The sequence below is a fragment of the Balaenoptera borealis genome (genome assembly GCF_965194805.1).
Source record: "Balaenoptera borealis genome assembly, chromosome: 12".
Taxonomy (NCBI): Eukaryota; Metazoa; Chordata; class Mammalia; order Artiodactyla; family Balaenopteridae; genus Balaenoptera; species Balaenoptera borealis.
Window position 1 is genome coordinate 53,876,108 of NC_138869.1, and position 21,574 is coordinate 53,897,681.

Sequence of the window (21,574 nt, forward strand, 5' to 3'; positions counted from 1 at the left end):
TTCTAAAGGAATGAGCATGTTTGGAGGATAATAAAACTTCTAGGAATAGGCTGGAAAAGGCAGGCTCATGCTGTGCACGGACTAGAGTATGTCCTCGAACGTGAAACCCCTGCCAAGGAGATGCACAGCTGGGAGGTGTCCCTGCTTCCTTCCTGAACCTTCGGTTGGCCATCTGTTCCTTTATTTCCAGAGGGGATAGAGACTGCTTTTCACAAGCCAACATGACTTCCAAATGGAAGGACAGCAACCTTTTTAGAGGTTTGATTTCCCGGTTGTTTCAAAATGAACCCCAAAAGTTGTTCGTAGGTTTGAGCAAAGTTAATCTCAACCATATGAAGACCTCCTTTGCCTTCTTTACCCAACTCCACAGCTGGGGAAGGAGGCAGGGGCTGTGGGAGGGGGAGAGAGGCTGGGCCAACCCAGCGTGGTCCTGGCACTTCCCTCCTCGCCAGCTGAGTTCACTCTGGCCACTTGTGGGGTGATAGAGGCTATGGCCTGAGCCCTTACATACACGCAGACCGTCTTGAGTCAAGAGAACATCTGTATGTAATTACAGCCACAGCAATAAATTAAGAGGATGGGTTCCACAAGGATGAAGGTACCTCAGTGGCAGTACTCAAAGTGTGGTCTCTGTACCAAGCGTCAACATCACCTGAACCTTCCAGCACCAAAAGTCTGCAACAACCAAGCACAACCCCCTTGTCTCTAGATTTACTGGCCTGTTGTGGGGTGAGTGGTAGGAGCTTAGACTGGGTACCAGCCGTGCCCACCACCTCTCCCCCCAGACCCCTCGTTCACCCTCCTTCTGCCATATGACGCAGGTATGATGCAGTGGCGCGTTAGGGGGTAAGCAGCCAGTTCCCATGGCCTACAGCTCTTAACATGCTTTCATACGGTGGGTGTCTATCAAACATTTTTCAAATGTAGCGCTCTTTTTTTGACTAACAAATTAGCAAAATTCCTAACTGTAGGGCATGCAAAAGGGGAATGACTGCTCTGGCTGAAGCAGCGCAGGGAGAACCCCGAGGTAGTGGGTGCTGTTGGTGTCCTGCCCAGATCCTCTCTACTGGGGCCCTTGCACCCACCTCCCAGATGCCTAGGTTTGCAGATCATTCTTTCTTCCCAGAATTGCCCTCAGCTAATGGAAACTGTCTCCCCTGGGAGACTGTGCAATGTCTCCCCTCCCCTCCGCCGACCCCTGGGGTCAAAGACTGATCGATACAGAGTAAAGCAGTCCTGCCCGATTGCTTTAAGGCCGACACAACCCTGTGGGGCTGTCTGTGCCCCAGAGCCCCGCTGTGGATCGGGCCAAGACCACCTGAGACTACATTCTTGATCAGCCCCATCTCCTGTCCTTTCCTGCTTTCCTTCCTCCTTGTAGGTTTCTCCTGAGAGTACACCCTCCATAAATCACATGCTTCTGAACCTCATGCTTTTCTTTTAGAGATCTCAACTTAAGGTGAAGGAGAAGGAAAAAAAAAAAAAAATAAACTCAGTACCTTCTGCAGCTACAGCAACTTTACATGTTGGAAATAGGCTTCCTGAAAGTTGGACCTATATGATTTGATGATTCTGACCACTGAGAATGAGGTCAAAGCTGTTGCTCTCCCCATGGGCCTCTGTCTACCCCACAGCTGCTGTCCAGAGCCTGGGAACCAAGGGCATGGGCTCTAAGAATGAGATTCAGGCTCTCTGTGCAGCTGTCCAACCAGGTTGTGGACAAACTTACAAGGGAAGGTCCAATTAAGAACCAGAAAGGGTCCTGCCATGAAGCTAGATGGCTTGGGATATTGCTCTTGGCTCCTGAAATACAAGCTTAAAATATCTCCCATCTTCAACCCCATGATTTATTACAAATTAGAGTATCAGGTTTTTTACTTCCTGTTGTCTGCCAAAGTCACCCTATAGGCAGTCTATAAATGGAACTTTGCCAAAATAATTCTAACCACAAGGACTAACAAACAAATCACCTATAAAGCCACTGCTTTCTCAGACAAGTTCATAAAATTCATGAAATTCTAGAGCCCTTGGGTTATCAGAACCAGATTGAAGTTACTCCTTCTGGAAAAGAGACCATTCAGTGATTAAGAATCTGCACATTTGAGACGCTTCAGTGGGTTGAGTTGTGGTCTGACATGAAGCCTCCTGATCGTACATCGTGTTCTCTCTTTTATTCATCTGAAGAACCATAAACCACATGCTCTAATTTTGTAAGTTGGATTTTGTTCCTTTTGCTCTTTTTTTTTTTCTCTCACGCAACATATTCATGGAACATTTATTTTGGTAATGTTACTGTACTTCCAGGCTATATACCTGAGGAGAAGAGATAGAGTCCAGTATAGCAATTAGAAAAAAAATCACTCCATAGAAATTGACAATAATGAAACCTTCTATTTTCGACTTTATCTTTTCAAATGTTAACTGGAAGGTCAGATCCATTGGGGATGATCACCAGCAAACTAATCAACACATGAAGGACCCAGTACAAATGGATTAATGAAAAAAATGGATACCAGAAACTTGAGCTTAATCAATTTGTCCTTTAAACAAGAATTAAGAAACATCAAACCTATCAGGAACTCAGCAACTGATTATGGAAAATGCAGCTAAGAACCAGAAAATGTAAGCAAAAAGTCTGATGAACCAATCACTAGGTAAAGTCACTAAGTAAAATCAAAACACTGAAACCCAAAAATCCTCTGTTTACTTCCCTGATAGCCCATTGAGTTCAGTTTCTGTTTCCTCTTAAGGAACATGAAATTCCAACTAGTGTGATGATTTATTTTCCAATACAAAAGCAAACGAAAAGAAGTATGTTAGAAGACTCAAAGTAGCCTGCAGAGAGAGGATGGTCTTTGTGTAGGAAGAGTATGAAAAATGTTAGAGTCAGACACAAGAAGCAGGAAGGCACAGCAGTATGGAGACATTAGTGCAAGAGGAAAACTCTCCTGCACGCGAAAAGTTCAATAACTAGTGTTTAAAATGGTGATCCTGAATAATTAGGAAAAGGAAATTACAAAAGCAATATAATTGCTTTGAAATTTACAAAGCATTTGCAGCTCTATTATACGTGAATGAAATTCCATGTGGCATATTTTGCTTTTGAAAGCACAGAGATGTGAACCTTGCAAGCAAAAATCTCAATAGGGAAATGCCTGGAACATAAAAGGACATGTTCTCTTTTATCTGGAAGGGTTGACCCTCCAGAATGACTCCTTTCCTGAGCATCCTTGCCTGAAAAGTTTTCTCTGTACTTTTTTACAATTGGAAAGATGGTGCAATCATTGTGCAAAGTCTTGGGAATGGTCACAGAAGTGGGTGGCAACGTGGGACAGAGTGGAGACAAGATCTTAGGAAGAGAAAAGTTTAAGGACTTATGAAGTCAGGATATTTGGAAGAGTCATCTGCAGTATATGAAAATCACCGATGTTTATAACAGGGGTAGGGTTGGAATGAGTGAGAGTGAGCCTGGAGAACGGAGAGACCTACTCGGGTTGGTAGGGGACTGCTGATTTTAGCAGTGGGTAGAAGAGACTGAGTGTGTGGATTTTAAAGCTATACGTTTTAGAGGAGGAGAGATCAGAGTCTGGAAGCAGTAGTGAGGCAGCCTCCTCAACTACCGAGCCTGATGAGGGAGAAAAGAGCCACCATTTGAGAGGCTGCAGGGGAATGGCTGGGAATCAGAGTCAGAAGTGAAGGACACATCAGAGATGTTGAGGAGAGAGAGGATTTACTGAAGAGTAAATTCCAGAGGGTAGAGTAGAGAGTACCGACCACTGGGGAGGGTGGCAGACAGAGTTGATGAGTAGATATGCAGACCTGTATGGAGATTAAACTGTGAGAAAGGAAGGGGGCTCTGCAGCCTTGTGCTCTTCTGGTGACTGACGTCCCAGGGAAAGAGGTGTCATGGGAATCTTTTCCAAGGTTTCCAAGTTACCTTGTTCTGATAAAACTGAGAGTGTTGGAGATGAAGAGAGGGAATGTGGGGGTCTTACCAGGGCACATAGTACTCTAGGACCTCTTTTCACTGCTCTCTCTCTCATGTCAGTTTGGAGGGCAAGGTAGCAGTGGCATTCCTGGGAGCCCAGGGTGTTCTGGATCCCTCCTCTTTATTCTTTCTCTTGTGCCTGACCTCAGTCCTTCATGCTGTGGTCACACTTGCTCCCAGACCTGAGGAAAACATGCTGACTGACACTTCAGCTATGGGGGCCATTAGGAACAGACAACAGGTGCAAGTTTCATTTTCAGATAAATGAAGCACCCTCTGAGGGCTGACAGACATCTTGTCTCCTGTCCACTGCTTCCAAAAACCTCTCTATTCAGGCCCCCTGGGGGTCACTGAGGATGAGTTCTAGTTTTCTGGCTTGGCTGACTCCATGGATGATGCTCATCTCCGGATGAGAACACAAGAAGAAGAACACACAAGAATTGAGCTGGCATCTGAGTTGAGAATGATGAGTTTAGCTGAGGGTAGGTTGAATTTAAAATATATGGAGGGCATCAAGACAGGCTGCCCAAAAGGCAGTGGGATATATTGGTCTGGAGCTCAGAAGAGTGATGTCTGTGTTGGCTTCAGATTTGGGAGTTATCAGCTGGTGGATGACATAAAAAGAATAGGTAAGATGTCCCAGAAAGACCCAGAGAGATTATGAAGAGTGAGAAGGGCTGAGGGCTGAGAATAGAATGCTGGGGAAGACCAACCCTTGAATGATGGGTGGAGGAGAATGTGATAGCCAATAGGACTAGAGAGGACCTGTTACAGCAGTAGAAAGGGAATCAAAGGAGAAAATGAGATTTAAGGAGGGAGCAAAGAGGGAGCACCTCTCTAGATAAGGTGGAAATGTAAGCACTGGTATTTAACTTTCCTGATTCCAAATCCAGATCTAAGGGACCACTGGTATATAAACACAGAGAACTACAAAAAAAGGGATTTCACAAGATAAGAACACATAGGAAGCCTGCTAGAAAGAGTGAGGATGAGATAAGATTGAAGGAAGGTCCCAGGGCTGTCCTATAATAACTCATCCAGAGATATTATGAAGATTTAAATGAAAGGAATAATTTTCAGGCAAAATACAAGTTAACAAACCTGATTCATGTCAGTTTAGGAAAAGAGAATAGAATAAAAAATACAAAAATGTTTTCAAATTTTATTTTAAAACAGGTGCCAGTTTTAGATATTGTCCCATTTTTTTCAAACATTCAAAGTGGAGATCTGGGTTCTACAAACTGTTCACAGAACAAAAAACAAAAAGAAACAAACAAAAACATCCATGTATATCTTCCCAAATAGTTTTTTTAAACTTGGCATATCCTTAAAAATAATATCTGACCAAGGACACAAAATGACAGAGAACAATCTTTCTTATGTATATAGATGTAAAAATAATAAAGTACTGGCAATGAAAACCTAGCAGTTTATTAAAAGAAAATCCCCATGGTCAAGTGGGACCTTTTCCAGGAATGTAAGAAGAGTTTAATTTAGGCTATCTATTAATATAATCCATCACATAAAGAGGCCAGAGGACGAAAAAAAAAAAAAAAATCACATGATTACTATGATACTTGCCAAAAAGTCATTTGAAACAATTCCACATCCATTCCTGGTGGAAATTCTTAGTAAGCTAAGAACATTACCCAAATTTACATAAGAAACTCTATCTCAGTTTAATTGCAAACAGAGTGGGAAGTCTGGAATTTGTGTAGAAGGAGGACTTAAGAAATGATTTAGTTGGAAATGGATTTGTCTTAAAGTTAAATTTGCAAACTACCACCTGATGTTTCTCAGGCTGAATGTGTAAATTTTAAGTGGCTTGCAGAGTAACTTGAGATACAAGAGATCTAAAAGTACCCTTTAGTACCAACACTGTACAATATACACCTACACGCAATGTACACTTACAGCAAAACTTAGGTAGCACTTAAAGTTAGGTACTAGCCCAATACCTCCACTGATACTTACTGTATTTTGGGATATCTACTGCAATAATATTCTGTTCCTACCTACCCCATTCCCCTAACCCCCAAAAGAGATAATTATAGTTAGAGAGGCAAAGTTATTTTTGTAGATACTATGATAATCTAATAATAATAGCTAACATTGACTATGTGCCACGCACTGTGTTAGGCACTTAGGATACACTCATTAACCTAACCCTAATGACAGTGCTGCAAAAGACCATTAGTATGCTCATTTTACAGAAAGAACAGTGAGGCTCAGGAAAGTGAAGGACAGGGAAGCTCATTAAGTGGCATCCCAAAGCCGTACATTGGGATTTGAACACAGCTGCTTCTGACTCCAGAGCCCACAATGAATCAGTAAGCAACACTGTACTTCTTTATTAATGAATAAGAAATGGAATCTAAAAGACCTTAGATTACAAAATTAATATAAAACTAGTATAAAATATCCAGGAAATAGCTAAAAGAGGATTGGGCAAAAGTATTTGAAGAAAATTACTAAGCGTTTATGAGTGGCATAAAAGACGTTTCAATAACTAAAGATATATACTATGTTCCTGGATGAGAAATCCCACTATATGTAAAGATTTTGCTGAAACGATCTTAAAAGTTTCATGCAATTCTTCTCAAAATATTATATTTATAACTTGATGGAAAATCAAAACGGTGAGTGCAGTTAAATAAATAAATTCCCAGGAAGGTACCTGTATTATCAATTATCAGTCTATTATAAAGCTACAGTAATTAAAACATTATAATTGTAATGTCAAAGTAGAGTGTAGTAATAAATGCAAAATCATTAGAATATAACAGATGACTGTAAAAGACAACCTAGTACATATTACCATTTATTACATAATAGATCCAACATTTCAAATCAGTGTAAAAATGAATTGTTCAACAAGTGGTTTTTTCATTCAGAAAAAATTAAAGTTCTTCGTTACCACATAACAACATAAATTCCGGATGGATTAAAGTGATAAAAGTAAAAAGTATATAATAAGGAGCTAGAGAAACACACAGATTAATATTTATTTGCTCCCAGGCTGGGGAAGACCTTTCTAAATATAAATGGGAAAAAGAAGCCATAGCTAAATAAATTTGAGACATTTAACAACATAAAAAAATAATCTTCCATGTTGAAAATGTAATAAAATTGAAAAAAAAGTTTCAATCTGGGAAAACATTAGCAGCATATATGAAAGATTGTGGTTTTAATGTTTATAAAGAATTTTAAAAAAATCAATAGGAAATAAATGCTCTATTAAAATAGATGAATATATAATTCACAAAGGAAAAAAAATTTTAATATAAAAATAACACTTTCTAGTGAATAAATGTAACTAAAACAATAAAAAATTTCAATACACCTTTGCCCTTCAAATTTGCTGATAAAAGGCTATAAATCTAAAAATAACAAAAATAACTAACAAAAAAGAAAACAACTCAAAAACAGGCAAAGGCCTTGAATGGACATTTCTCCAAAGAAGATATACAAATGACCAATAAGCACATGAAATGATGCTCAACAACACTAATCAGTAGGGAAATGCAAGCAAAAGCCACAATAAGATAGCATCTCACACCCACTAGGATAAAAAAAAAACCCCAGAAAATAACTAGTGTTGGTGAGGATGTAGAGAAATTGGAATCCTGTTCATTCCTGGTGGGAATCTAAAATGGTACAGCCATTGTGAAAAACAGTATGGTGAATCCTCAAAAAATTAAAGATAGAATTACCATATAATCCAGCAACCTCACTTCTGGCTATATGCCTAAAGGAAATGAAAGCAGGGACTTGAACAGATATTTGTACACCCAAGGTCATAGCAGCATTATTCACAATAGTCCATTGATGGATGAATCGATAAAGAAATGTGGTATGTACATACAATGGAATATTATTCAGACTTCAAAAAAGTAGGAAATTCTGACTTATACCACAACATGGATGGACCTGGAAGATTTATGTTAAGTGAGATAAGCCACTTACAAAGGGACAAACATTAAATGATTCATCATATATGAGGTACCTAGAGTTAGTCAAATTCATAGAATCAGAAAGTAGAATAGTAGTGGTTGCCAGGAGCTGGAAAAAGTAGGAGATGGGGAATAACTGTTTAATGGGTACAGAACTTCAGTTTGGGAAGGTGAAAAAGTTCTAAAGATGGTGACGGTTATACAACAATATGAATGTATCTAATGCCACAGAAAACTACATTTAAAATGTAACCATTTAAAAATTAGTAAGAAGGTAAATTTTATGTTATGTGTATTTTAACTCAAAAAAAATCCTAGGGAGATTGAATTTTACTGCCTACATATAGTGGAGATCTGAAAAGAAAGAATGAACAAGAAAGAAATTTCTCACCAATTCAGGTTGATGAGAAAGAAAATCTTAGTATAGACATAAGGTGGACAATAAACAAACAAATATCTCCTTGGGAATTCATAACCACAGATCTGCCTTCACATAGATTTGGGGCTTAAATTTATACAACACAACTTGGTCTGAGAATCCCCAAACTGAAAAAAAGTAACAAAGAATTAGGTTCTCAGGTAATGATACCTTGGGGCGCTTGGTGGAAGCAATCTCTGTACAGTGGACTCTATTACTGGAAGAACTAATAGTATGAGGATGTCCATTCTCTCCAAATGGATTTGTAGATTTAATGCAACCCCAGTCAAATTCCTAGCAGGTGTTTTTGTGGAAACTGATTAGCTGATTCTAAAATGCATAATGGAAATGTCAAGGGCCCAAAATAACCAAAACAGTTTTGAAAAAGCAAGGCAAAGCCAGAAGTCTTACTCTGCCAGATATCAAAACTTTTTAATAAAGCCATTATATTTAAGACAGTGCTGTGCTGGTACAAGGACAGACAAATAGACCAATGGGGCAGAGCAGCAACCTCCACATAAATCAAAAATATAGCCATCCAATTTATGGCAAAGGTGGCAGTGCAGTGCCGTAATGAATCTTGACCCCTACCTCACACCCACAGCAATTTCAAATGGATTATAGACTTATGTGTGAAAGGCTAAGCAATAACTTTTCTAAGAAATACTAGGAGATATTCTAGGAGAATACTTTCATGCCTTTGGGGCAGGCAAAGATTTCATAAGGAGAACACAAAAAGCACTAACAACCATAAGTGAGAAAATTAATAATTTGACTACATTCAATAAGAATTTCTGTTAAGAAAAGAAAAGCTACAGGATAGAAGAAGATATCTGCAACACATTTATCTTTAAAAGTACTTGGATCTAGAATATGTAAAGAATTCATATAAATTTTTAAAAATGACATATAAGCTAATAGGAAAATAGACAAAAGATTTGAATAACTACTTCACAAGAAGACATTCAAATGCCCCAAAGCATAAAAACTGCTTAATTCGGGACTTCCCTGGCAGTCCAGTGGTTAAGACTCTGCCCTCCCAATGCAGGGGAGAAGGGTTTGATCCCTGGTCAGGGAACTAAGATCCCGCATGAGGCGTGGCCAAAAACAAAACAAAACAAAACAAAAAAACTGCTTAATTCATTAGTCATTGGGGATATACAAGTTAAAACCACGGCACAATACCACTAATCACCTATGAGAATGGCTGAACTGAGAAATATAGACAATACCAAATGTTGGTGGGATGAGGATCAGATGGAACTCTTATACATTGTTGGTGGGATTACGAATTGGTACAGATGCTTTGGAAAGTTGACAATATCTACTAACACTGAACTTATATATACCCTACAGCCCAGCAATGTTGCTCCTAGGTATACACCCAACAGAGGTGCCACAAGGAACATGTGTAAGGATGGTCAAAGTGGTATAACTTCTAGCAGCCAAAACCAAGAAACAATCCAAATGTCCACCATCAATAGAGTGGTTAAATAGTGGTCTATTCACACAGTGGAATTCTATATAGCAATGAAAACGAAAACTATTGCTACATGCAATGGTATAAATGAATCTCACAACATAATGCTAAGTGAAAGAAGCCAAGCATAAAAGAGTACACACTGTATGATTCCATTTATATAAAGGAAGGTTAATTTATGTTGTTAGAAGTCAAAATATTATTTACCTTTGGGAAGGCAGTGACAGAAAAGGGTATGAGGGAGATTCTGGGGTGCTGATAACATTCTATTTCTTGATTTTTGTTTTGGTTACATACTGATCAATAATTTATTTTTTGAAAATTCATTGATCTGTAATCTTGTGTGCACTTTTTGGTATGATGTTATACTTCAAAGTTTACAAGAAAAAAAGCTATGATAGGGCTTCCCTGGTGGCGCAGTGGTTAAGAATCTGCCTGCCAATGCAGGGGACGTGGGTTCAAGCCCTGGTCCGGGAAGATCCCGCATGCCGCGGAGCAACTAAGCCCGTGCGCCACAACTACTGAGCCTGCGCTCTAGAGCCCACGAGCCACAACTACTGAAGCCCGCGTGCCTAGAGCCCATGCTCCACAATAAGAGAAGCCACCACAATGAGAAGTCCGTGCACTGCAATGAAGAGTAGCCCCCTACTCGCCACAACTAGAGAAAGCCCGCGTGCAGCAACCAAGACCCAATACAGCCAATAAATAAAAATAAAATAAATAATAAAAATAAAAATTCTAAAAAAAAAAAAGCTATGATAGATCTTTCTAGAGAGCGCTGTGTCAGTGAGAATAAAAGACCTTCAAAGTGTTTATATCCAGACCTAGCAATTTTACTCCAGAAAAATATTCAAATGTTGATGTATCAGGAAGCCCGTTTAAATATTGATTTTTTTTTAAAGCTTGAAAGCTGAGAAAGAATCTAAATGTGCCATCAGAAGAGACTGACGAAATAGATATGGTACAACAATGACATATACCATCTTTAATACTTATCTAAGAATACAAGAAAACTGTTTATGTACAACATTAGGTAGAAGAAAAAACACAATGTGCATTTATGTATACATTATTTCAATTTTGTTTCAAGCGTGTGTGTGTATGTGTGTGTGTGTGTGTGTGTGTGTGTGTGTAAAAGGAAACCTGAAAGAAATACAGCAAAAAAACCTAACAAGGGCTTCCCTGGTGGTGCAGTGGTTGAGAATCTGCCTGCTAATGCAGGGGACACGGGTTCACGCCCTGGTCTGGGAGGATCCCACATGCCGCGGAGCAACTAGGCCCGTGAGCCACAACTACTGAGCCTGCGCGTCTGGAGCCTGTGCTCCACAACAAGAGAGGCCACGATAGTGAGAGGCCCGCGCACCACGATGAAGAGTGGCCCCCGCTTGCCGCAACTATAGAAAGCCCTAGCACAGAAACGAAGACCCAACATAGCAATCAATCAATCAATCAATCAATAAATCTTTAAAAAAAAAAAAAAAGACCTACGGTAATTATCATTACACCACTTACTTATAGAAAGAAGAAAGCCAACAATAACCTGATTTAATCTAACCAAGGCAAAAGCAGGATCTATATAAAGCAAGGGAAAGAGAGAGGAGAAGGAAAAAAAAAAAACAAACCTAACAATACTTATGTCTAGATCATTTTGTGATAAATGAATTTTTATATATTCTGTGCTTTCCAGTTTTCTACATTTAGTGCTTATGAAAATAACTTAATAAGGACATAGTCAACCTTATAAATCCAGCTGTATCTGAGCAATGCTTAGATTCTTTGGCAATGTGGAGGAAACAGCAGGTTACTTTTGCCAGAACCATTTCTTTGGATTGAAGTATAAATGGGAAGTGAAGAAGAAGAGAAAGTAAATACAAATGATTCCAAGTATCTTGGCTGGAAGGGAAAATATCTTGCTTTCTTTGACATTCTGTAATTCTTTTAGTCTAGACCAGTGTTTCTCAAACTTGGCTGTACAATGAAATCACTAAGGAAGCTTTATAAAAATGCTGATTGCTGGGACCTTCACTCACAGATTTCAATTTAATAGGTCTAGCCTATGGTCTGGACTCGCCAGGGGATTTGAATGCAAGGCCAAGGTTCCATTTCCTTTCTTCTCCCCTGAGTAGAAGTTAAATTCCTTATCAACAATAGCTTCATATATATGTAATGGGTGAGCTGGCCACAAAGTAGGCAGTCAATAAATAGTTGCTGATTGATGGACACAGAAACCTTTCCGGGAGATGCAGGGCACATCTTCATGGTTAGGAATTGCTTCTCGATAGCTCAGAAGGTGGTCCAGATTCAGAGAGAACCATCCACGAATGAGGGGACACCTTGGTCCATGGCTCCATTGGTGCCCTAGGTGGCTTATATCAACCTTTCAAAATCAAAGTCACATGCTGGTGAGTCTATGGCTAATCTTCTTGGGGATGCAACATAGCTAAGATGAAATCTCACTGCAGTCAACAGTATAACTGAAAGTGCAAAGGGAGGAAAACTCAGTTATACTATTGGAACGTCATATTTGATTATTGAAATTCTTCCAATGATGACATTTGTGATTGGTCAGTGACGGAATCCTCTAATTTGAAGCAGGAAGGGAAAGTAAACAACGCTTTATGCTTACAACATATGCTTTCAACATATTGGGTGTTTCACCTATTCTCAGGCTTTACAAAAAGCCACGCCAATTGGGGATTAGCACCCCCATTCTAGATTTTAGGAAGCCGAGGCTCAGAGAGGTTAGGCAGCTTGCCCATGGACACAAAGATGGCAACTGATAAGAAGAGATTTGACCTCTTGTTTATTTGACCTCAAAACCTATAATCCCTTCATATCATCAAAATGTGACTTTGTGTCATATAAGTGATGGCAAAGGGCATCCATACAAAACTTCATGTGACACCTTAGTAAGATTTCTATGTTGTCAATAAGTTAGTAGGAGAAAAGACATTCATTGCAATAAGGGATGCTGAAACATGAAATTTTTCTTAGTATTCAATGGTCTCTGTCAAGCACTTAGAAAATAAATTAGATTGTGGTCTTTCTGGGATAGTTAGTGGAAAGATACAGGGGTGAGGTTCATTAGTGGCTTTCAAACTCTTTCAACTTGACTAATTTTATGAAAAACAAAACTACATAAACTAGATTATGACTTGTGCTTACTGGAATTTACTCTGAGGAAATTGTGCTGGGGTATCCAAGGTCCAAGATGGGGTTCTTAGACTATTGGCAGTAACTACCTGTGTGATCTTAGGCAAGTCACTACCTCTCTCTGGGCCTCGATTTACTCAACAGAGAAAAAAAAAGGAAGGGGATATTGTAACCTTTGAAGGCTATAAACACTTCATTGAGCTGGTATAAACTATGGATCCTTTCCCCAGACAATGCACATATACATGTACATAAGCAATTTTGAAAGTTCTGGTTGTTCACAGATATTCCAAAGACAATTTGTGGACCTCCAAAGAATATACTGACCCTTGATTTAAAACACCTGGAGTATGTGAAAATGGGATTGTAGTCATGTTTACAAAAAGAGTCCTTATTCTTTAGAGATGCATCTGGAAATATTTACGAATGAAATGCTTTGATGTCTGGAACTTGCTTTAAAATGATCCAGTGTGCATGGGGAGGGGTGGGGGTAGTGCTGGGAGTAACAGATGAAACAAGGTCGTCCATGAATTGATAATTGGTGAAGCCAGGTGATTAGGTACATGATGGTTCTTTATAGTATTTTCTCTACTTTTCTGTGTTGAAATTTTCCATAGTAAAATAAATTTACACAATAAAAATTATCCATAATTTTACAAATACCCAGAATAGATCATCTCCAGTGTTTCCAATTCTAATATTCCATGATTTAGCATTCCAAAGAATCTGCAGAAATGGACTTCCAGAAACATTTTACATGCTCAGGGCATTGAATCATTATCATTCTTCTCTAATGGACCCTCTAGACCAAAGGGTTTGCTGTGGCCCGGTTTTCCAGATGGTTCTGTGATATTCCATTTAATCACTTCCGTAAATATACTTTTAGGGAAAGAGTAGCAAAATCAAATGCAAAGAAGCTGTATAAGAACTGGGCTTTAATCATTTCACATGATAATGTGGCTCAATTTATTTTCAAAGATTTCTTAAGATGAGAAGACCAAAATACGGTTGCAAATGGCTTTTAGTGGCATATAAAATACTTGGTTAGGATGTTAGGTGAAACAGTACAGGATGTAAAACAGTACACAGGCATGAGAGACGGCTGCAGGTGGTTGACAACTTGTCCTCCAGAGCCATGCTGTCTGGGTCCCTGTCCTTGCTGTGTCACTCAACTAACTATACAATCGTGGGGAAGTCACCTAACCTTTCTGAGTTTCCACTTCCCTATCCATAAAACAGAAATAATAGCACAATCTCCCTCACAGGGTTATCATGAAGGGTCAAGTTGTGCCTGACAGACCAGGCACTCAGTAGATGCTCACTATTGTTCTCTCAACTGTGTAAATATAAAAATCAATGAAAAAAGGCAAATATATAATCAAGATATCAGTAGTTGTCTCTGGACTGTGACCAGTGGGGAATTTTTAAAATTTTTTCAGGACTTTTCAAATTTCCACAGAGTATTTCTTACTCTTATCATGAGAGAAAAAAGTTATTTTAAAAATGTGCAGTGAAACCTAACAATCAAAACAAATGAACATATATAACCAAACAGAAACAGACTCACAGATACAGAGAATAAACTAGTGATTGCCAGAGGGGAGGGAGGTGGGGGGAATGAGTGAATGAGGTGAAGGGGATTAAGAGGTACAAACTACTAGGTATAAAATAAGTAAGTCACAGGGATGCAATGTACTGCACAGGGAATGTAGTTAATATTATAATAACTTTGCATGATGACTAATCTATAAAGACACTGAATCGCTAGGTTGTACACCTGAAACTAATACAATACTGTAAGTCAACTAGGCTTTAACAAAATAAAAGAAAAAACTAATTTTAAAAGTCTTTCTTGAGAAAGTTTACTGTCCAGAGGGGCTGGACCATTCTGTCTCACACGGTATTTTGACAAACAAACCACTTCAGAGGAGAGTAAGATGGGATGACTACGTGTCCACATTCTCCTACCAGACGCTCATCCTCAGGGTGGAGGATCCTTGTTAACGCCAATAAGCTTTCAAATGTGGCACTGCCGGTGCAGAATAAATAAAGCCTGCCTCTACTCCTGTTTCATGCCATCCTCGTGTTCCCTTACCATACCCCCTCCACATCAGCAGTTTAGTCTTTTTGAGAAGCATGGGCCTCTCAGAGAGTATCAAAAACACTATGCCCCCCCAAAATTTCACCTTCAGGCACACCATTTGCATTCAATTTCTTGGGGTTCATGGGCCCCCCACAGTCCATCTCCACTGATTAAGAACACCTAAGCCATGACAGCAAATTTAGGAATGTATAAATACACTTTGAGAAAAACTGACGTGTGCAGATCCGAAACCATAAACCAGATAAGTTGGTGGATAATGATGGGTATTACATACGTAGGTTTTGCTTTGCCAAAGAATTTACATTAGGATATCTATAAATAGCAAGCCCATACAGTGTGTTTGAACTGTGCTGCTGTATAAGCAAATCCTAAGCGCTTTCCAGAACATACCTACTGCAGAGCAACAGGCCCAATTCAAAAAGTTGAATACTAGTTGCACTCTTGAGTTTAGCTGCGTTCATTTACAGTATTCTAGACCACCTCTGAAGTGGCCACTACCCCATATCACTTAGGTGAATGAAGGTCAATGATGCACAATGATGAGACAGCCAGAAACTTCTGGTCGGAGGGGTAACGGTCCATGTGTATAGGTTGTGAGATGGATTTGGAGTGAATCATCTATGGTGAGATGGATCCCATCTCCTTATCTCAGGAAGGAAAAGAGTAAACATGGATCGAGTCCTTACACTGTACTGGGATGTATAGTCCTTACACTGTACTCACTATGCCTCACAATGATTCTGGAAGGTGGGGTTTTGCTCCCATTTCCAACTGCGTTTTAGAAAAGTTGACACACATATTTCAGGTCAGAAATTTATCAAAAAAATAAAATAAAGACAATGCAAAGCCCTGCGCCTCGGATTAGCATCTCTGATGGTTAACTTTTGAAGGCTGGGGTACACACAGTGGGCAGCATCACTTAAACTGAGAGCCACTCAGCTGTGCTTTTGATCCTGCTGATTTGTCAATGGCTTCCAGGGATGTGTGTGAAGGGAGATAAGGATGGGACTCTTCTTTGCCCCATCTGACCTGCCCTCCAGACTGGCATCCTCCTTTCCTTCATTCCTACACAGGAACTGCCCCACATTCCAAAGACATCCAGGGAACGCAAAAGGAGATCTGGATAAAGAGCCAGGAGCCCTGCCCTTAAAAAATCCATATAACTACAAACTCCATCTTATGGTTTTCACTCCCGGCTGAGATGCCATTTGGCATCGCACAGCTAGCAGCTGCATTTTACTTTATCCTCTTCCAAGATTTCCAAACATGTGCCTGGCACCCACGAGAGTTTCAGAGGAAGTGTACCAGTGACAGAAGTGCTGCGGGGTTGGTTTTGTGTATGTCAGTGTAACTCTCATGAAAGCAAGTGTAAGTCCAAGGATTAACTTCCACAAGAGGAACATCAACTTTCCCGAGAACGCGTCATTTCCCTAGTTTTTCTGAAATGAGCTGTATCTGAGGTTAGGGATGAGCCCTGTTAAGTAAAGGGTCTCAGACCTTTGGGATACAGGCAAACCTCTGCTGGTCCGCAAGTGCCCCAGCTTTTCTGGAGGAGTATCCCTGGGCTGTTTGTCCCTCAGCCTTCAGAAGCCACCTAATACCTACACGCGCTTTGGGTACATGCAGGTTCAAAGCACAGAACCACACCACCACCACCCAAGAAAGCTATCTGAACCCGGAGTCAACTGAATTGCGGGTGCTCGCAGGGTGGAAGCCCTGCGCAAAGCCCCCGGGCTGTGTGGGCAAGAAAGCTGGGTCTCCAGGGATGTGGTCCAGCATCGCTAGCAGCGAGTCCTGCCGTACATTCAAGTCTCAAGGGAGGTACAGTCCTTGAGAAGCACTGGGGACGCGTCTCAGACTCTGGCGCCAGCGCCAGTAGGGAGGAAACAAAGGTGGACAGAGGAGAGGAGGAGAGTGAGTTTGTATCCTCTTGGGGCAAGCGTGCGCGGTACCTTGGATTCCTGGCTGCCGGTGGATGCAGGAGAGGGCGGTTGTTCGGCGTTCGTCGTCTCCTTGGGCAGCCCGTCCACGCCGTCCTCGCGGGCGCCGCTCGGGGGGATCATCTTGGCGGCGCGGGAAAGGTGTTGGGCTCCCGGAGGAAGAGCGAGGCTAGCCTCCCTGCGGCGCACCCTCCCCGCCGCGGGCCGGCTTGCTCAGCTCCGGAGGCCGGGGACTCCCATCCTCGCCGAGGCGCCGACGCGTCCTCCTCCGGCCTCGCCCCCGCCCCGGCCCTGCCCACCTCCCCGGCACCCCCGCGGGCAGGGGGAAAGCGCGCCGCCCCACCGCGCCCGCGGCCACCTCGCGGGGGACCGCACAGTCGTGACTGGGCTCGGGCTGGCCCGCCCCCCGGAGAAGAGGGGCGGGAGGTGGCTCCGGGGCGGGGCTGCGCGGGCCCCCGCGGGGAGCAGCGGGGCAGAAGTGGGCAGCGCCCTCGGGAGGCCCTCCGGGGAGGCTGGGCGCGCACAGCACGGTCGGGGAGATGCTTTAGGAAGTAGACGGAAAATTCAGACCAAACGCCCGAATGAATGATCCAGCCGGAGACCACCTGCAGCAACTCCCTCCTGCACCCTGAGAAACATCGACTCTCAGAGAGCCGGTGACTTAGCCAAGTTATTTATAGGGTTCAGTGACGGAGGAAGCAGAGCTGGAGTTCCCTGGCCTGAGGGCGCTCCTCTTTCCTCGGTTCAGTTTTGGACTAAAGCAGGGGGATACTGCAAAATGTGGATGTGTCCTAGTTTTGTTGTGCATTTATGTGCTAAGCCGTCACACTTTTTACCGTATTTAATACTCAGAGCCTTATTAGGCTAAGTATTATCAGTCGCATTTATAGATGAGAAAACTGGGAGGCTCAGTAGTTTGCTCCAAGTCGCTAAACTGTCAATGGTGGAGCTGGGATCTGAACCCATTTTGGCGTCAAAATCCATGCTTTTTGGACTGTGGAGCCTTAAATCTAGGCCAAATCTTCATAGCTGAGGAGCAAATGGGTGTTGCAGTATAGCAAGGATGTCAGGGCTGTTTACAGAGGGGCAAACCAGTACCTACGCCTTAGTAGATCTTTCGGAAACAGAGAGATGGCCCCATGGGATAAAGGGGCAGAAGAATCCAGTATCTTTTGAAGGAAACCTTCAGTGTGCAGGGAAAGGAAATACATCTGGATTTTTTAAAAATAAATTTATTTATTTTATTTATTTATTTTTGGTTGCACTGGGTCTTCGTTGCTGTGCATGGGCTTTCTCTAGTTGTGGCGAGAGGGGGCTTCTCTTGCTGCAAAGCACGGGCTCTAGGCGCACAGGCTTCCGTAGTTGTGGCACGCGGGCTCAGCTGTTGTGGCTTGCAGGCTCTAGAGCGCAGGCTCAGTAGTTGTGGTGCACAGGCTTAGTTGCTTCGTGGCATGTGGGATCTTCCCGGACCAGGGATCGAACCCATGTCCCCTGCACTGGCAGGTGGATTCTTAACCACCGGGCCACCAGGGAAGTCCTACATCTGGATATTTAAAAGGCTTCCCCCCACCAAATACAAAACTCCTTAATTTTCCAACAGGAAACTACAAACTTATGTTCAGATTTTATTTAATAGATATAAATGTTTGCAAGACCAGCTTCACGGTGTTAGCAAATGCAAGTGCTTGTGCCCAATGCACAGTAAAGCCAAACAAACTGAAAAATCGGAGTTTGGAGCAGAGGAAGGTTTATTGAAGGGCCATGCAAGGAAACAGGTGGTTCCTGCCCCCAAACCCCCAAACTCCTCGAAGGGTTTCAGCAAAGCACTTTTAAAGGCAAGATGAAGGAAGGACGTGGTTAGTTGTTGCGAACTTTTTGGTGTAAGAATTCTTTGTTCTTCCAGTTATCCACATAGGTCAGGATGTTCTTGTAAACCTCTAACAAGGCAACTGTTATTCTCTGTTTTGCAACTTTTTATCGCTATATGGAAGGACTCTTAAAGGTCAGAGAATAGGCTATGCTGTATATTTCAGGCTATAGACAACATTCTTTTACAAAAGGTGCAGAGCCAGCATGACTAAGTGCAGACAACAGAACACAAACGTTGAAGTGAAAAGGAACAGATGTAATATGGAATCAGATTTTCCTTCCCTATTACAATGGGTATGCAGCCTCTGCAGTCACACAGGGCCCTGCACTTGGGTTAATGCTCTTCTGTCACCGTCTTGAAATTCTTGATACTTTTTGAGCAAGAGGCTCTGCATTTGCATTTTGCACTGTACCCTGTGAATTATGTATTTGGTCCTGCATGTTTGCCCTAGCTCATGTCCTTTGGAAAAAACAAACCTATTACTCTTTCCGTCCTGGACATCAGTTGAAAGCTTCTGTTCTAAGTGACAGCCTCTTACTTGGCCCTTGGCTCTGAGTGCTCTAAATACCCCCGTGACCCTTAGCCTCTCATATGACCAGGCCATACTGGCTAACCGGATGACTACAGCTTTTTCCTCCTCAAAACACAATTCTTGTTTGCTCAATCGAGATGAAATTGTAACAGCCAAAGTCACAACAGTAACAGCACACAATGGCAGGAGCAGCAGAATCAACTTTTTTTAAAAAAATTAATTAATTAATTAATTTATTTATTTTTGGCTATGTTGGGTCTTTGTTTCTGTGGGAGGGCTTTCTCTAGTTGTGGCAAGTGGGGGCCACTCTTCATTGCGGTGCGCGGGCCTCTCACTGTCGTGGCCTCTCTTGTTGCGGAGCACAGGCTCCAGACGCGCAGGCTCAGTAATTGTGGCTCACGGGCCCAGCCGCTCCGCGGCATGCGGGATCCTCCCAGACCAGGGCTCGAACCCGCATCCCCTGCATTGGCAGGCAGATTCTCAACCACTGCGCCACCAGGGAAGCCCCATCTTTTTTTTTTTTTTAATAAATTTTATTTGATTTACTTATTTTTATTTGTGGCTGCATTGGGTCTTCATTGCTGCGCGCGGGCTTTCTCTAGTTGTGGCGAGCGGGGGCTACTCTTCGTTGCGGTGCATGGCTTCTCACTGAGGTGCCTTCTCTTTGTTGTGCAGCACGGGTTCTAGGTGCGTGGGCTTCAGTAGTTGTGGCACTCGGGCTCCGTAGTTGTGGCTTGAGGACTCTAGAGCGCAGGCTCAGTAGTTGTGGCACTCAGGCTTAGTTGCTCCACGGCATGTGGGATCTTCCCGGAGCAGGGCTCGAACCCGTGTCCCCTGCATTGACAGGTGGATTCTTAACCACGGCACCACCAGGTAAGTCCCAGAATCAACACATCTTTATCAAGCATGTATTTTGTACCAGACATTGTGCTAGAAACTAATGATACTGCAGAGAGAAAACAGAGATTTAAGACTGTTCTCCTGGAGTTATGTGGCAGCCTGGATGGGAGGGGAGTCTGGGGGAGGATGGATACATGTATATGTACAGCTGAGGTGCTTTGCTGTGCACCTGAAACTATAACATTGTTAATCGGCTATACTCCAATATAAAATAAAAAGTTAAAAAAAGAAAAAGACTGTTCTCCTGGAACTTTGAAACTGGTGAAAGATACAGATTAATTAAATCACACATACATTCACACACACGTGCACACACACACACACACAATTTTCATGAACTGTGAGAAGGAACAGTACAGGACTCTAATGAGTGTGTACAGATGCAGGGTCTGAACTAGTGTGGGACCAGAGTGGGGTTTCCTGAGAAAGTAAAGCCCCCAGGGTCCATGAAAAATTACAATCTTGGTGGGCAAGCACATTGTGGCTTATAACAAGACATATTTCATCTTTGGTTTTTTTATGAATTGAAGAGCAGCTGTAAGATGTCATCTTTCATTTTAGTAAATGCTTAGCTTTGATTAACGCTAGTCATTCTCCAATAACGTAAGTTTAAACATGGTGCCCTTGAGGGAAATGTTAAAGGAGCTAGTACATCCTTCCTCCTCACTGCACCCCCATCCTAGTAACAGAAATCCTTGGTCTGATAAATAATAGCTACCTTTCCTAGGAAATTGTGGAATTACCTGTAGCTGCCAAAACTAATCAAGCCTTTCCTCGTGTGTTGCTTTCACATAAATCCCTTTCCATCTCATGTTTTGTTATTTAGCTAACTTCTTTTGTTCTTCAAAACACATCTCCAAACATTTAGTACTCTTGAAGTCTCCTTCCTTGACTCCTTTAGTCTGATTTAGGTTTCCAAACCAATGCCGTGTTCTCATGCCATCCTTCCCTGAGTAATAAATGACAAAGTGGCCTGTCCTCCTATGGGCTCTGAGCTCCACTAGGGCAGGACCATGCCATGCTCATCTTGTTTCCTCTGCCTCTAGCTGATGATGAAAGGAGACTGCTTTTGTAGCCTCTGAGTTCTGACATGCCCTAGGCATTAGTTACTCCATGTGCCCTGCATACTGTGAATGGAGAAAGACCCTGGATGCTTCTAGAAAACAGTATGATTTAAAATCAAACAAACTCCTAGATATTGAGGATTTTGTCTTTATTGGCTTAAGAGAGGACCTT

General features: G+C 41.9%; 1 protein-coding gene across 4 annotated transcripts in view; it reads right to left on the reverse strand.

Moving 5' to 3' along the window:
* The window catches only part of STAC (SH3 and cysteine rich domain), a 108,272-nt gene extending 90,859 nt beyond the window's left edge, over positions 1 to 17,413 (reverse strand). For 2 of the 4 annotated variants that reach the window (XM_082348698.1, XM_082348700.1), the window contains exon 1: positions 17,049 to 17,412. In XM_082348698.1, the coding sequence (XP_082204824.1) occupies positions 17,049 to 17,159 (111 nt within the window). In that variant the 5' untranslated portion in view covers positions 17,160 to 17,412. Of the gene's footprint in view, positions 1 to 17,048 lie in introns of all 4 variants that reach the window. The other 2 variants (XM_082348697.1, XM_082348699.1) reach the window with 2 other exon arrangements.
* Between the last annotated feature and the right edge of the window lie 4,161 nt (positions 17,414 to 21,574).